The 18,312-nt window shown below is 38.6% G+C and overlaps 1 protein-coding gene across 1 annotated transcript in view; it reads right to left on the reverse strand.

Annotated features, from left to right (window-relative positions):
* The window catches only part of RSF1 (remodeling and spacing factor 1), a 60,659-nt gene that overhangs the window by 12,400 nt on the left and 29,947 nt on the right, over positions 1-18,312 (reverse strand). The window contains exons 4-10 of the mRNA XM_009102705.4: positions 17,788-17,993; positions 15,674-15,831; positions 10,256-11,976; positions 7,608-7,805; positions 6,329-6,433; positions 4,904-4,983; positions 309-363 (exon numbers count right to left, since the gene is read on the reverse strand). Coding sequence (XP_009100953.2) covers positions 309-363; positions 4,904-4,983; positions 6,329-6,433; positions 7,608-7,805; positions 10,256-11,976; positions 15,674-15,831; positions 17,788-17,993 — 2,523 coding nt within the window. The remainder of the gene's footprint in view (positions 1-308; positions 364-4,903; positions 4,984-6,328; positions 6,434-7,607; positions 7,806-10,255; positions 11,977-15,673; positions 15,832-17,787; positions 17,994-18,312) is intronic.

The raw sequence follows: 18,312 nt of genomic DNA on the forward strand, positions 1-18,312 counted from the left end.
ACAAACTACTGAATGTTGAGCATTCAACTTAAAACCCAACTGTAATGGGCAGGGAGATAGTCCTGTAATCTCTCGCTGGGAGAGGACTCTGGGTGGCATCAGGTGGCTCTAATAAACACCATAAAGCTCCCTTGGTTTTTCTGCTATACTCAGTCTAAAATGAAGAGTCTAGAATTATTTCTGATCTGCATATAGATTGATTTTTCTTTCCAAGATGCTACTAGCACCTCTGACACAGCACTGAGAGACTTCTTCCCTGAGAAGTTTGAAAAATAAAGCAATAATACCACATAGACACACTAGCTTACCTGAGGTGGAATGATGTTCTCAATACTGATGCCCACGTACACCAATCGCTCTTTTCTTGAGGAGAGAAAGAAAATGAAAATAAGCTTACAGAAAGTCTGCAGATATCTAAAATAAAGCTATAATTAGCACCATTTGAAGCTCTTACTAGGCAGAAGCATCCCAAGACGATGTTCCAAGTGAAAAGTTATTGAACTTGGGATTATACGCTAATTCTCATCTGATTACATTTTTCTGCATGTATAATGTAAGAGATTTCCAAAGAGTTCTGATAATCAGCAGTACTTGAAGACTGTGGGCAGGCACCACAGAAATTACTGAATTTCTGTACAAAAAGCAAGTAAACAACAACCAAAAAATATTAATGCCGTGATGAAGATTATGTTGTCAGATCCATAACTACCAACAATCGTGAAGGCGATGAAAGATAAAATGGGAATTCAGAATCACACTAAACTAGAAAAAATATGTAAAGATAGGATGCAATCCAAAATGGATAAATGCCAGATATTAGACCCAAGCAGAAGAACCAACTCTAGAAACACCAGGGGACAAATAACTGCCTACAGAGCAATTGTTTGCCAGAGAAGAACAGCCTGAGCAAAGATCAGCACAGTCAAACTGCTGCTCAAAGAACTGTGATGACAGATGAATGTGCAAATAGGACAACAGCTGACGGGACACCTTGAAGGACACCTGCCATGACAGTCAGTCCTGTTCACCTGGCTGGAGCACTTAGAGCCATCTCGACACCACACATTCTCCAAGAAACGTGATCCAGCTGAAGCATTCAGAGCCAGCCAGTGGGAGTTACTGGAAGGCAGCAGACACACCCTATAGAGAAGGGCTGAAAAAATAGGATCAGTGTAGAGAAACACTTGACCAAAGATGGGATATAGAGAAGTACTCGAATACCGGACTATTGTAAGGAGAAGCGGATTGCCCTCCTTGTCAAGAGTATGTTACAGGATTAAATCTACAGAAGCAAAATTCAGTTTAGATTTAGCTTTCTTCAACACAGACATTCTGCATCATATGAATTGCCTCATGGACAACTCTGGCTCCTGAAGGACACAAGTCTTCTCAAAGTCCTGTTTTATCTGTCAGTCTAACACTTCACAAGCAGCACTACATGCTGATCTTCATGGTGCTGAACCAAACTTTCAAAGAACAGTCCCTGAGGAAGAATGGCCAGGTACTAGTGCAGACAAGGGTGGGTAACCAAACTCCGATCACCACAGGTCCCTACTAGCCTTTTTCCAGGAAAACAAGGGGTAATTTAAAGACATTTCTTAATGTCTTTAGTTGGTGGCATTTACTGGTATCAGGAAAGACTCTGGATTTTTTAACAGAAGTGTCTCAATCAACCAGAATCTATTCAAGTTACAGTGAGCGCTCATATAAGCATGTCACAATATGCTTGAATTGCAACAGGTCAGATCAAGCATATAACTGCAACAATGTCCACCACATATATTAATTTCAGCTATGTTTACTTCATTGTGTTATGTTTTGCAAATAGAAGTATCTATGTCTAAAAATTTTGTTTCCAAAAATTTCAGAATCTAAGTAAATTTTGAAAGTCCTCTGAGTAGCCTTCTGCACGTTCTAGCACAATACTCTTCAATAAAATGAACAAGCACAGTTCCCAAAGTAATACTTACAAAGAGTAAAAATAGATTTTAGGTTGCATCACAGCTAAAAAGACCACGGACTTCAACAACTTGGTATCATTATGCCTACTGAAATGACTGGCTGTCTATACAAGGAATTGGTTTTGTATCTTAATGTAAATATTCCTACATGACAGATGAAAAGAAATCCTCATCCAACTGGGCATCATTAAATTGGTTGGATGAAGAGGAAGGATGCTGTGCAAAATCACTATGCCCTTGAAAATTAATTAAAATAACATTTTAAGGCAAGGAATACAATTACAGAAATAAGAAAGGAACTAGAAGTGCAAACATTTTAGTATTCAGCAAGTTTCTTTGATGGTTTACTCAATTTCTCATTTCTGTAATGCAAAGCATCAAGAGGCAGGAGATGAGAAAAATTAATCTGGTTTTTATCATGATTAGCAAAGTCTTCCAGTCCTGCTGTTCTTCTCCCTGGCTTGAGTATACACTGCTTAAGAACTCAGCAAATGGAACAAGACAATCCTGCTGAGGTCAAGGTCTTGAAATACAGAACTGTATCGAATGAATTCTTTACTCCTTGTGTGGCAGACAGCTCAAGACTTTAGCCAAGATCTTAAACATTTGAACCAAGACATCTCCAATGGCAGCAGTAGATAAGCACTGGATGGTTATAATATCTTACTAGGCTAATTCAAGAGAACATTTTATCTCAATTACATGCATGCAAAAATTGCTGCAGGGAAGTCATTAAAGTGTGTATGAAAGCAAGTACTCCACCTGGTTTGGCCTGGGAGAATTAGACAAGTAGTTCCTAGAGAGATTTTCCATCAAGAAGTCTCAGAGTATCTAACATGGATTAAAAGGGAGATCCTAGAAGGTTTAACTCCCTCCAGCTGGTGGTAGGACATGATTATAGAAGTTAGTCTGTACTTGAGAAACCTGAAATTCAGCCAGGTTGTTGTGGTAGCACCTTGAATTCATAAACAGAAAAAGGGGGGGGGAAAGGTATAATTTCATCTATGTATTTGTAAGTCAACTGGAAACCTGAAGGTTTCATTTTAAAAATCAGCAATATAACAGTTTGGGGATGTGCAAGCACACAGCTGTGCAGCTGAATCAGCCTCAGTCAGATTCCTGAGAGCTGGAAGGAGCACAACATCACTACTTCAAAATGCACAATAGCAACAGTGATTCAAAGAACCTATTAGGTAGACAGATCCATAATGACACAGTTGGATTTCTTCTCTTTGCCAAAAAGACAGACACCAACCATACAGAGTTTTCAGAAATACTGCATTCAAGTATGTCTGTGCCCCAAGCAACCAACCTGCTTTAATTTATACACAGAGCTGTAAAAACAACTTTCATTTCCTCTGGTATTATAATTCTTCAGCCTTTTAACCTTATTATTTGCAACAATACAGCATTAAGTTGGAAGACTTCAATATCCAAGTATTGCATTGTGAAGTCTATTACAACTCAATTTTATGGCATATATTATAAAGCATTAAGTTCATTTGGTATGAGGATCAAATTGTAAAATGTTATTAAACAGCTGTTTCAGACACTGAAAACTACTATGACATCAACTATATGCTCTCCTGTTGCTCTCAGAACATTGTGTTTTTATGCAACACTAGTGATTTCAAGAAAGCAAGACACACTGGCAAAAGCTAGCATTCCATGTAATGTTTGCCAGCAGAACATTTACCAAAGTAGGTCCAAAAATACTGTTCACTAATAAAGAGCACTCCCACCGTAAAGCAAAGCAACAGAGTTCCTGTACGTCCCATACTCCTCCACAGATGGAGGCTGTGTATTTGCTGAGTTCACTCACAAAAATAGCTGATCGTTTCATTCCCACAGCTACAAATTCAGCACAATTTGCAATGGATAATTTCACCACAGTATGATCTAGACACACTCTGAGCAGAAGTAGTAACATCAGGAACAGTTGGTACTTATCTGTCACTATCATTGTTGCTGTTGCAATAACAAACAGATTTGAAGAAAGCTGAAAGCAGACAGATTGTGCTCCCATCTTCCCAGCACTGACTCACTACATCTCATGTAATATTACAGTCCCTGCCACAAATATAAGCCTTCAGAATGACTTTCTTTAAAAGGGCTTCACCCTCTGGTGAAATTTGCCTTTTAAGATAAAATTCGTGCAAAGTTTTGTTTAATAATGCATACAGACCTTATTAAATTCTGCAAAGTACTCAATATATGTCCTAAAAGGTATAAATTATGCAGAATGTGTTTCATGTGCCTCATTTCCAGGTCTGAAAACTGCCAATAGAATTTTACAACTGTTAAAGCTGTTGTTCCGAAATGCAGCCAATACATTTAGCCTTTGGTGAAGGCAGGGGTGGACAGCTGGTCAGAGCAGGGTGAAAATAATGCCAAGGTTGTGGGTTCAATCTCTGCACAGGCAATTCCCTGAAGAGTTGATGATTCTTGTGGGCCCCTTCCAACTCAGAATATTCTGTGACTCTGTGAAACCTCACTGACCCACTGCCCTACAGAATTTGCTGCATAGTACTGTACATTAGGCAGAGTTTAACAACTCTCAAATCCCACAATAATCTGGATAACTTCTGGAGCAAAGTCAAGACTTAAACTTGCTTACAGCAGGAATTCTACACGTGACTCACAGTCAGCTGAACCAGTGCTGGAAACCCTTAACTAATGGTACAAGAAAGTCAAATCTGTGTTCAGGCACTTTAACCAAATTTTAGTACAAATGTATTTGCTTATCTTTTCTAGTTATTTCCTCCCTTCTTGCAAACTGTCCCAGCACTGAGCCAGCAATAATCGTTGAGAAGTCAAAATTGGTGTTACCAGTTCCCAGTCTCATCACTGCTTTACTCCCCAGTCCCCAGTTATTTTAATGCTTGCTCAATTATTACCATCCCCAGCACAGCACTGCTGTGAGTGCATCCAAACAACAGTACCTGCGTTCTGCACGCTCCTTCTTTTTTAAGACAACATCCAGATCTTGTAATTGTTCCTCTAATTTCTCACAGAGTAATTTCTAAAGGAAGGAAACAGAGTTTATTTCATAACCAGCAATTTTCACATTGAAGTAACATTCAGACTCCTCATTCACTCAGATTGTATCTGGAAGAAGCCTTGCTACTGGAGGCTCCTCTTCAATGAACAAGGCTTTACAATAAAGCCTGTCTTTTTAAAACATGAAGCTACACCATCAAGTCAAGGTTGGATGAGACTTTGAGCAACCTGGTCTAGTGGAAGGTGTCCCTGTCCATGGCAAAAGAGGTTGAAACTAGATGAGTTCAGTGGGCACTGCAGCAAAAAGCAGAAATACACTTTAGGATAATTTCCTTATTAAATACTCAAGGAGCTGTAAGCAAAAATGACTTTTAATAGACAAATTGTGCCTTAGTCCATGTTAATGCCCTCATTATACTATTTCCAAGGGTGCTCTTCACCCTTTTACAAACTGTCATTTTTCATACTGAGGAATATTTTAATAGCAAAAGAACAAGGATAAGCTATAACTAGAAGTGTAAAGAAAACATTCTTACATATTCAAAATCATCACTACTTAAAAACACTCCTCAGAAGACAACTAAAAACCAGAACAAAATAGAGTCATCTCACATCATGCCCAATGTCTCTAGCTTACTGTCAGGCAACAGCCCTTTTGGCACAGAATTTCTCTAAAACCAATGAAGGGGGTTGGGATTAGGCAGATTATTCTGAAAATGTGTACAAATGGTTTCCCATTAATTTAACAAGAATAGCATCACACACTTTCTGCTTATCCTCCCAAGTACCAACCCTGCTTCTAACCTTGGAGTAAGGGTTCATACTTGTCTATTGCTTGACTAGAACAGCCCTGGCTTTCCAATCAGAGACAAACTATACCCTGAAATTCACCAGTAACAGCAGCTTTCTCTAACCAGCCTCTGAGCAAACTTCTCTGAAGAAGGAATAACACTTCAGAAACAGCTGCTTGCTCTGGCCACTGATCCATCCCTTGTTGCCCACTGCTCCTGCTTCCTGGACAATAACTTAAATGTTTCTTTTGGGAAATGTAAGACATTATATCTTTAATACTGTACTAGTCTTGTGGTTTAATAAGAGATGGGAGATAATCAGTGTGACTGGAGATTCCTATCTAAAAAGCAGCAACACACAGTCACTCATCACTAGCAGAAATAAGAAAGAGAAAACCACATCACAAATTCAGTTTTACTAATGGACGGGAGGGAAGATCAGAAGTCCCATCATTCATCCCAGTCTATTTGTTAACAGACAAAAAAGATTATAGAAAGGACTTGTTAAAGTCCCAGCCAATCTCCACAATCACAAGGGAAGCTGCAAGGAAGAGTGAAGTCACACAGGAACCGTACATGCTGGCAAGGTGGGCAGAACCACTCTCCATCAGGGATGATCATCAGCGGAGGGCGAAGGCAGGCTGTGTGGTAGCCACTGTCACAAGAGTCACACAACAAAATCTGTGCAAACAAAACATGTCGTGAGCATCTTTTGGCATTCACATGTAACAAGCTCCACAAATATTTCCCCAGCCAATGCAGAAGTGTTTGGACTGTGCCAAAACATAAAAAAAAGCCCTGCACCACACTTCCAGGGCTAAGGGTGGTTTTTATGGGGAAGTCTATTTATCACAGTTTTCCATGCAAACACCACACTTCCTCTTACTGTATCTTCTCAGTACCTAGTACTACTGGACTAGATAGACTATGCACCCTTAGCATAGAATGTGGTAATGCTTTCCAGATCCTAGACTAAGTGAAAAACTCCATCTGAACAAGACATGGTACTACCTGTTTTCCCTGTGCTCTCTTATGCAGGAAACCGGGCCTTTTTCCTCAGTCAGGATAACTTTATGACCTGGGCAGCAGGGACAAAATCTTGCAGGCTTGCAGGGCATCCACAACTAGGCAACTACTAAAAGTTCATACTTAGTTGGGAAAAAATTGAGACAACTCTTTCCATAAAACTTGAGAACAAAGCTGGCATAAGCTGTGTATATCTACTCAAATATTTATCTCTAATATCCTAAAGGGGAAACTTTCTCTTAGTTATGCCAGGATATCTGTCAAACACCCAAGAGTGGGCTTATTTTCTGGATTTAGGACTTCACACGATGATTTCCCAGATAAACAGAGGAATTCATGATGGTATCTACCACAAATAAGTGAGAACGACAAGAAATAGCAGAATCTTGTTGTGATCTGTCTGGTATTTCACTGTATTGAGCAATTGTAACTGCATCTCAGGGTGAGATGCAGTTACATCCAATGAAGATGATTATGCAGCTGTGGGCTATTTCGCTGATACCTTGTAAAGGAGACATCACACTGCTGGGGTTCTTTATAATGTGGCTTCCTCTGTATTCATTGCAACTGCAGGCATAACCTCAAAGCCTCACCCAGACTGATTCTCAATGGGCTAAGGTGCGTTACACCTTGTAAAAGATGCTATTTTTGTTTTGACAAACTGGAGAAATAACTTCCTTCCCTCCTTATTCAAGGTAACTCATCTGAGTTTACCACCTAAAAACTAGAAGACACACTCCTACATATGGCCACCCTGAAGAATGGTGTGCCTTCAGACACCATCAAAGCCAATCCACAACAACCCATAGAAGTTTTCCCCAAATCCTACCAGCTCAGGATGATTGGGAAGGCCACACTTTTTGCAGGGCTCATCATCATCAGCAGGTGGAGCTTCTTCTTCTTCCTCTTCCTCCTCTTCTTCCTCCTCCTCAGAGTTTTTTTCACTCTCAGAGTCCTCAGTCTCTTCATTACTTGAGTATTTCCACCTGCCACGTGTCCGCGTACCCGTCCACCGAACTTTGCTTCTCTGTGAGACACCATTTCAAAGAAAAAACACAAAGGAAGCCCACAGAGTTTCTTCTCAGATCTTAAAAAAATATTTGCCTCCAGAGTAAAGTGATTCATTTCAGTCAGAACAGCTGCAGTAAATTTACAGCAGAGCATTTCAATGAATATATTGTCTAAGATCCTTAAAATGCAACCAGATAAAGGGGAAAAATTGCATCTACATACAGAAATCTTCAAGTAAGATATAAAAGTAGGAAGACAAATTTTTCCACTCAGACCATTTTTTTCTATTTTGACCATGCCAAATTCATAGCGAACACGGTAAATTCCACACTTAAATTTTCTGACTTTTTCATGATAACTTGCTTCAACCCAAAGAGAATCTTTTTTTTCTCCCACCTGCCTCCCAAAGAGTTTATGCATTTTATTTTACTTTGGAAAATGTGTTTGTTTCTGAAATAAGATCACTGAATCTTTTAAATGCATAACTTCCATCTAGGTCTTCTTTCATACTTCTACTTTTTCACTGTTTTCCTTAAGTGAAACATGATTCAGTTGGTGATTCTTTTTTGCTAATCAAAGGGGCATCTACCCCCTTCTATAATATACCATATTATGAATGAAAGTATTTTGAATATATATTACCATATTTTGAATAAAAACCAGGTTTCAATCAAAAATCAGAAGACTATTCTGAACTACTTAAACTACTTTATGCAACTAAGATATTTTAGATTTAAAGCAACATGTCAAACACAAAAAACTTTTATTCCCATTGACTGACTTGCATCTCACACCCATCATTCTCTCACAACTTATTTCCCCCTTCCCACAGACACTAAAACCAGAAAATAATTCTTCCAGCTTTTTAAATTCAAATTATTTTTTGGATTTTGACTAAATTATTCACAGACCTGAATAAACTAAAATGCACAAAATAGTCTATTTCTCCTGCAGGATGGACTCATACCAAAGCAACATTTGTCATATTGGTAAAATTTTGTTTCAGGTTCTTAACATCAGTTTCTAGCTATTTGGAGATTTTACTGTTTCTTAAGCTTTAGCAGCAAAGGTACTTCAAATTCATTACAGAGTCTCAGTTTAGGCTATGGATTCATCATACAGCAGCACAACTTCAAATTGGTTTTTATAAGACCCATCTTTACAAAGAAAAGGAACCCCAAGATAAAAAGTACGCTACTAAAGATCCTGGTATTCTTCATCCTGTTTAAATGACAGAAGCTTAACAGCCTCAAACTTCTTCCTCTATCGTAACTATTTTAGAAAAGTAAACATCTTTAGATCTCTTGCTCTTTCACAAACAGAAATCAAGTTAAAACAGTTAAAATAACTCTAGCAACAGTACCTCAAAAATCTAATAACTTTCAGGACTTACAATCCCTCTTATTTTCACATGTTTTCTTTTTTAATTCAAATCTTCAAATGAAAAATTTAGTTTTCATTTCCCTGTGTATGTGACAGCATTTTTCAGTATAGATGTTACCATTCACTGAAAAATCAACTGTTTGTTCATTTTATTAAGGTTATCCAATATACCAGTATGTGAAAGAAACTTTCTTTTACATTCTAAACGAGTGAATGCTTTGGGACATACCAGTATGTGAAAGAAACTTTCTTTCACATTCTAAATGAGTGAATGCTTTGGGAAAACTACGTCAGTCAAAAATATGTTGCAGTGGAAAATTAATAGGATTTTATAAGTTGATTTTTAAAAGTACACTTAAAAAATACAAAGTCATCATTCGTCCTTTGTTTTGTGCTGCATATCCAGCAAAAACAGAAGATAAATTAATAAAGGGTTATTTATAAATACACAGTCTCAGAAGCACACCATGCAAATCTATGTTTAACTTTCTGTGATTATATTTACATCACGTACTTTAAAAGATCTCTTTTGCATATGAAGCAGAATCCTGCACTCACATTAAAATGTGTATCACGTATGTGAGAAAAGCTAAATTATATCATGAATTCACCACAATATCTTTAGCTTCACTTAGAAAGCTAAATATTTATTTAGTCATAATATTTTTATTCTTCCGCATTTATTGGTTCCTTTTTAGCTTATGATCATTCTGACCAACCAGACACCAACAAGTATCCATCTAGTAAATCCAGAGAGATTACAAGTTTCTACTCAGCCACACAGCCAGACAGACTCACACCTGACCGTGCCATTTTTCATTAACACAAAATTCACTCAGGTTGATTTGGTCTACTTAGGTTGGTTTAAGTGACAGATTTTATAAACTGTCAAAGTTTATAAAAAGTCAACAGATATTAGCACTCTTTTAAATTGCTTGAGTTCACTAACTGGATTGCAAAGCTAGTTTCTTGCAAAAGCTGACCAAAGGAACATAACCCTCAGTATTCCTACGTAAGAGTATATTCTCCTTATAGATAAGACTGGGGGTTTTCTTTACTCCCAAGTAATAAAACTGTATTTACCTTGTTAACTTTAGAATTTGTCTCCTTCTCATGCTTTTTTGCATCTTCTTTTCGTTCTGGTTTTTGTGCTGCTGCAGGTTTCTCCTCTTCCTCTTCAGGTCGCTTCTTCTCAGGCTTCTGATCCCGAGTCTCCACAACTTTGGGAGTAGGCTTGGATATTCTTGGTGACCGCCTTAATGTGCGGCCAATGCTGACCTCTTCTGGAGGTGTTTCCGTCTTTCTCTTCCGACTAGAGATCCTGATTGTTAGTTTAATTCCTTCTTTTTGTCTTTCAGAAGTTATTTCTTTATTTTCTGTTGCACAGGTTTCTTCTTCAGAAACTAGCTTATATTTAAATTTGCTTTTAGGTACTGGAGATTCCTTTTTACTCTCTGAGGAGTCCTCTAGATTAGACACACGGGCATCATCTAATATATCTGTCTCTGTTTTGGCAGCTTCTGGCTCTTCCTCTTGTTTTTCTGAGCTGGATTTTTCTTCTACTTTGCTCTCCTCAGGTAGAGCCATTTTACTATCAGAGTCCTCCTCTTCTGGAACAGGTTTCTCTACTGTAACAGGTGAAGTGGATGCAGGAGGTATCTCAGCAGCTTTTGGAGAGTCGTTTTTCTCCTCAGGCTCATCTTTACTTTTCAAAGTCTCTTCATCAGCCAGTGCAAGCGTAGGCAGTTCTGCAGGAGCAGATGCATTTGGGGACATCTCTGGCTTCTCTGAACATTCTTTGGGTGGTGGCATGCTGTCATTTTTGAGATCAGTGGCTTGTTTCTCTTCAGTTGTTTTGGCACAGTCTTCAGAGTTTGAAGCCTCTTCTGCTACTGTCTCAGTAGTTGTGCTGTCAAGGGACTCTTTTTCCACAGGACTAGACTCCTCCTTTGAAGGCACTTTCTGATTAGAAACCTCAGAGACCACAGCCCCAATCTCTTTCAGCACAGTTACTGCATTTTTCTCAATCTCACACGTTTTTATAACAGAATTTAGGGAGTCTGATACTTTTTCCCCACTTTTTCCATTTTTCTCTTTTAATGAGGTGCTGTCCTCCATAGCACTAGCAGAGTGCTCTGACTTACTATTTTGTATGACACTCGGGGTTATTTTTTCACAGCTAACCTCTCCATTTACTAGCACTTTCCCATCAGGACATAGAGCAGTAATGGTAGGGACTCTCTTAAAAGCTTCTTCTTCTGGTTTCCCTTCTTCCTTCAACACATCCTTTGTTGGAGTAACACATTTACACAGGGGCCCTTTTATTGGACTGTCATAGTCATCTGTCAGTTTGATTTCTCGCTTTTTAAGTGGTATTTTTGCCTGTTGGTCATTTTTAAGTTTTTCACTTTCTTCCACAGATTTCTCCACAATTTCTTGTGGAGTTTTGACATTAACACAAAATTCTAACCTCTCTGGCTCATGAACTGCTATTTTGTCCATACAGCTTTTCACTTCTTTTAGGTCTTTGGGTTCCGTTTTGTTTTCCTTCACCTCTACTTTAACAGGCTTGACGTTTTCCTTAAAGGAGTCACTTTCTTCCTTAACAGTTTGCTTTTCTTCATTGTGTTCTGAAGGTTTTTCTAATTTCACTATTACTGGCAGTTTTATAATTTCTTTTTCTTCCACTTTCTCAATTTTAAGTGCATTTTCATCTTCTTTGACCGCAGGAGGAGGAAGGCTTTCCGGTTCCACTGACTGTTCCTCTCCCTCCTCTTTTTCTTCTTTGATTTTCAATTGATTTTCTGTTGACAGAGAAAAACAGCTAAGAAACAACCAAGGGATCTATAGGATTACAGAGAACTTCATCAAAACACAGGCATGCCTAAAACACCCAACAGCCCAAGTCTCACACAAAGGAGTCTTCTCTTACTGAATTAGTAGAAATCTAGCTTGTCTAACAGTGTCATTAAACAAGTGGGCTGACAATTTTTAGCTACAGAACCACTGTTCAGTCTAGTTATATATCAAGATAAACCTGAATTTCAGAAGCCAGCAGCAGAACTCTAGATTTATCCTTCCTTCAACACACATCTCAGTTCCTTCTTCAGTATTACCACAATAAAACCTAGGCAGAGGCATGAAATCTCACTTGAGTCTCTGGGCTATTTCAGAAAACAGAACATGGTGTAAGATTCCATGGCCTTCAAGAGAAATTCCTCAGAGAAATGAATCCCCTGTTTGTACATGTTTTTATTTCAAGATACACTTAAGTATTGTATTTCAACAGTTCAGAGAAAAGACATTCAGCGTTATGGCTTATGGCAAAATTCATCTAGGTTCTCCAGGCAATGACTACATCTCCTACATGCAGACAATATTCTACACTCACTTCATCAGCAGTTTTTAAAACAAGCAATGAATAGTAGCATATCCCAGGAAACCTGCAGAGCTTAAAGAATCAGTTTATTCCACTTTGCTAACTCAGATTTAGATCATTAGGGCTTGAAGTACAGTTCCAGCATCTAGAATAAACCATGCAGCTATTTTGTCACTATGCACCTCAGCTTGTTATTTTTACTACAGCCTCTTGATGCTTTAGGATTTTGTATTTTACCAACCATTTTGTGTCAGCCAGAAACAGAACTAATTAGAAGACACAAATACAATAACACTGTATATACCAGGACAGCAGCTCCTGCCACCTGGAAGATGTTTTTGCAGGCATGCCACAACTGCAAACAAAAAGGTGTTTTTTTTTTTTTTTCCCCTTCTACCTTACCCCTCTCCAACCAAGCTAGTGCATGTTTTTTTTTGCATGATGAGAGCTTTCAAACGTGGTTAAAAATATACAAGGGAAAGGACATGACAACTAACGATTACATCAAAGAAATTAAGCATTTTAGAAAAGAACAGTGAGAAGGAATTCACAGATCGTCTACTTTCAAATACAAAGCATGTATCAAGATAAACCTCAGTATCAGTACAGTAAAGATGCATGTATAAGGCTCCAGAAGTGGCAAGGTGCTTAGAGATGCCCATTTTGACGGCTCATGGCTGGCTTTTCCCTCTTCATAGAAGTGATGCCCACTCAGAGCCCCTATAACTGCCTCTACAAAGATATCTGTCTGTAGCAGTGAGAATGAGGTATTTTCTCTGTGTCCCAATTCTTCCACTTTCCCTCTATTACAGTGCGTCTAAACTTTGCTCAGCCATTTCTCCCTATCACCTACAGCTCTCTCCCAAACTTCATTAAGGATCACCAGAATCCCAAAGCCTCTCCATACCAAAAATCAGCAGATGCTCTTAGTTTAATATCCTGAACTAATCACAAAATCTTTCACATATACACAAAATTACTCAATCTACGTTACTAGAGTCAATCAGTCAGGCCAGCAAACATGTAAGCACTCGGTTAGGTTACCATGTATTTGCATGTACTAATTTAATGATTTGTGGAAAATGGCCAAAGCCAACAAGCGTCAGGTCTTCCAGCACATTTTCCCTATATCTTAGTAGGGCCTTCAGTGCAATCCCTGGACTACAAGGAAGAGACACTACAGTTTCTCAACTGAAAGGCTCTAAGGAATGCGCTATGAACACACTGACAGCACTCAAATGGCTGCAAATGTAAATAATTTCATTATTCATTACATACATGGGACATGGACCTGTAGGAATGAGGCCATGAAGATGCTCAGAGGGTTGGAGCACCTCTGCTAGGGAGACAGGCTGAGAGACAGTCTGGAGAAGGATCTGGAAAGACCTTATGGTATCTTCCAGTACTTAAAGGGGTCTTACAAGAATTTTGACAAGTGCATGGAGTGACAGGACAAGGAGGAAGGGCTTTAAACTCAAAGGTTGATTTAAATTAGATATCAGGAAAAAATTCTTCAGTGTGAGGGTGGTGAAGCACAGGTTGCCCAGCAAAGTTGTGGCTGCTCCATCCCTGGAAGTGTTGAAGGTCAGGCTGAAGGGGCTCTGCACAAATCAATCCAGTAGAAGATGTCTCTGCTCATCACAGGGAGGCTGGACTAAATGGCCTTTAAAGGTCCCTTCCAACCCAAACTACTCTGTGACTCTGCTGCTAGTGCCTAGAGGTGATTTTACACCAAAACACAGCCTAATGCAAGTACTGGGCCAGGTGAGTGTGCCAGAGGATTTGGGGAATTATCTACACTAGGGACATTTAAAATGGTTGCTCCTGAATTCAACGTAAAGCAAAATCATATCTGAAGAAGAGGTCTCAATCAGATGATCTATGATCTACGTTGGCTTGACTGAGACAAAAGCACAATCAGTACATGGAATTAATTCTGCAGCGTTGGTAACTATGCAGGTTGTGTTGGCACCTACATGCAGAGTTAGATACTCTGGAAATGCCTTAGACTGAAAGATAATTCTAGTGGGTTGTGGCACAATCTACTGTCATTTCTACAATCATCTCTTAGTACTTCCACAACAACTCCAATTTTACCTAAATATTTATTTCTTCTGCTCTACACTGCTTATTGCAAAGAAGAATAGAATAGTAATTCCTTCTCTCTGATACCCAAAAACCAAGACAAGCCTTGGCTAATTCCACATATCCAATTAACTTCAACACATTTGTAGAAACACTGACTAACACACCAGAATACTTAAAATTTGTTTCTGATTGTAAAAATATTTTCCTGCATTTTAACAAAATAGTAAGACCAGGTAGTAAAACTAGGCTAACATTACTTAGGATAACAGGCTTCTAGTTTTTCAAGACCTGAAAGAAGACCAGATTCTTAAAAAGTCAAATACTTCAGGCTGACTGATACTTAGCAAAACCAATGCACAAACCAACAAGTCAGGCAAGTTACTAAACACATGCAATGACACGATAATAAGGAAGGAAAAAGGTTCTTGGCTTTGATCTTTGAGATCTTTTCTAACCTAAATAATTCTGTGATTTTATTAATATAATGGAGGCAGATAACGACAGCCTCACTTCAACAATGTTTCAGCATTTTAAATTGTTTTAACTTACGCTCATGACTTCTTGAAATATTGTATCAACTGTGAAACACTTCAGGAAATAACCTATATTTTTCTGATTCTAACTCAAAAGCAAGAATAAACACCACACCCAATACGTTCTTGATTTGAATCATGGCATTGCACAAGCAGATTTCTTTTTCAAATTTTAATGTTGCTAAAACAGGAGAAGTTTGGCAGCTGCTCAATTCTCCACAAAAACATACAATAATGAGGATTTACAATATTATACAAAATGTGCAGGAAAAAAAGAGCTACTGAGAAAACATTTCTTACACAGCTCTCTTCCTATAAATAAGTGTTTGAAATTAAATACGTATTGAAGAACCTCCAAATATATTCAGAGTTTCAAAGTATTCAATATTTACTTAATTTGCTTTTTTAAAGTGTTAATCTAACACAGTAACTTTGTGAGGCTGAAAATTCTAACATTGCCACAGAAAAACACCTAAACTTTGAGAAAAGAAGGCAGAAAACCTTGTGTAGCTGCTTCTTCGCCCTTTTTGGTGTCTTCATCTTCTATGCTTGGACTTTCACGTGATGAATTCTCCTGCTGAGAATTGCTGTTTTTCAACAGAGCAGGATCAATTTGCGCTTTCAAGAGCTCAAGGGTCTCGGCAAGCTCATTGCGGTTTCTAGAAGAGAAAAACACACTGTTTGATAAGCCACTTACCCCAAAGGGATTCATGAAGAGTAAACAAACATTATCTGCTTAAATTAATTACCCTGAAAACCTTATAGAGTTATATAGTGCAAACACAAGCAAACTGAAATGTTTGTCCTCCAGTGGCTGCACCTTTGCAGTCAGAAACTTTTCAATTTATCCATACCAAAATAAAAATATTGCTTTTGGAAGGATTATATCTACTTAACTATCTCAACTCAATTCCTGTTGGGTCTGGATCCAAGCTGCTACTAATAGTCTGTTAGTACCCTCTCGTTAACCATCACTGATTATTCTTTGCTATTTCTTTTTTTCTCTCAGCAGTGAACAAACTACAGCTCTCTGCTCATGCAACAAAGAAGCAACCATATCATTTGAGTGAAATTTGAAAAAGCAAACAGCAAATTAATTTAGATACTTTTTGCAAGTGCTTATCCTTAGCACGTGAAACAAACAACACCACCAAGTGTTCTAGAAAACTCCATCAACTCAAGTTATGACAGCAAAACCATTGGTGCACATCTGTCTGAGAGTGAATCTCAGTGCACTGGAACTCCTTAATAAAACGGCACATCCAACTATTAAAAAAATCTACCTTAATTTATAAAAATTCGAGCCATGACTGAACAGTCATTGCTTTCTTAATGGACTAGAATAATAAGGCTCTCACATCTGTTTTTCAAAGTCAATGTTCAGCAATTTGTTTTTCACAGGTTTACAGAAAGAAAGGAAGCCTGCAACAATCACAATATGTGGAGTCTCACAAGTTTTAAAACCATTTCAGATTTCTTAATGCATTACTGTGGTTTTCTGCTGTGAGTGTGGAGTGTTAGGTCCTTCCCAGCAGAACCCTGGTTTCTTCTTCCTTTGGCAATGAATGTTGGAGTCTATAATGCATGGAAGAGATGGATGATGCATGGATCAGCTCTTAATCTGTTTGTCTGGGCACATTTACTTTATTCACCCACAACAGCTGTATACATGTAACTTGTAGTGATGCTTATCATTTTATGGCCTACTGATGGTGGTTTAAGTATTTCTGTATGACTCCCTCAGTTACTGAAGTCATGGCAGTGTAAATAACCTGCAGACAGTTTGGGTTGGAAGGTACCTTCAATGACCAACCCGTTCCAACTTCCCTGCCGGGAACAGGGCAGGGACACCTACAAGACCAAGTTGCAAAGCCTTATCAAATCTGGCCTTGAAGACTTCCTGCAATGGGGCAGCCACAGCTTCTCTGAGCAACCTGTGCTGCTGCCTCACCACTCTCACAGAACTTTTCTGTAATATCAAATCTAAATCTGCCCTCTGTCAGTGCAAAGCCATTCCCCCTTGTCCTGTCACTACACACCTCTCTAACAAATCCCTCTCCCCTTTTCCTGAGCCCCTTTAGGTACTGGAAAGGGCTCTGAGATCTTCCTGGATCCTTTTCTTCTCCTGGACAATCCCAAGTCTCTCAGCCTGTCTTCACAGGAGAGGTACTCCAGCCCTCTGAGCATCTCCTTGGCCTCCTATGGCTTCTTTCCAACAGGAGTAATTCCAAAATAATTTCCCCAAGAACAAATCTGTCCACTTGGAGCTTTCCTAACAAAGCTGAAGTTAAGGAAGCAAGAGTGTTCTGTCTTCTAAGGCATTTAGCTGGCCAGTAAGGAATAAGGAGCCATCATCCTCAAGACAGTCTTCTCTTGCTATGCTTTCTATATATTTACTAGAGCTTGAACTAGCAGGAAACAAATTATGTGATGGCTCCTACCAACAAATCTGTGAGTTACTTCTGTACATGATTCTTCACTAGAACATAGATGTCAATGCAGAAAATCCCACTGTCATGAATCCTAGTGTGTGAGAAATGAAGATTTATTGAAATACGTTTCTAAGCCCGAGTCACAAATTGCTAAAAACCCCACAAAATAAAAAAAAGGAATACCTAACAATGCACTTCCATGTGGATCCATCTTGGTCATCCTGTTCTTCTATGTACATCCTGACATTATGCTCTTGATCCAGCTGATACCAGTACATGAGGCCGTCCTTGTCCCGACCAATGGGCTGCAGACGCATGGCGTCAGCATCCTCCTCGTTAATGATGTTCTTAAACTTTAGATTGTCATCAAACTGACATTCGCAGAGATACTGAAAAGGTACAAAGACTGGTAAGATATCAAAAATATAAACAGAAAGAAGAAAATCAGATTATTTCATTTCAGTGTGATTTTGAGCTTGTTTTTAGGCCTCTCCCTGTTGGATCTGTGTGTTAGCTGGAGCTATAAGTTTTTTTCCAGACCATACTGTTTTCAAATGAGAGATAAGGGTTTGGGTTGGTTTTGTTTTTTTTTAAACTTGGCTAGCTTAGAAAGTTTATTTTCAATTTTTATTACATAGCACAAATTATCTCACTCTACAATAGAACCCATACATAACTTGGAACCAGCCCTGACAATTTTGTCAAGAC

Source organism: Serinus canaria, chromosome 1 (assembly GCF_022539315.1).
Source record: "Serinus canaria isolate serCan28SL12 chromosome 1, serCan2020, whole genome shotgun sequence".
Classification (NCBI taxonomy): domain Eukaryota; kingdom Metazoa; phylum Chordata; class Aves; order Passeriformes; family Fringillidae; genus Serinus; species Serinus canaria.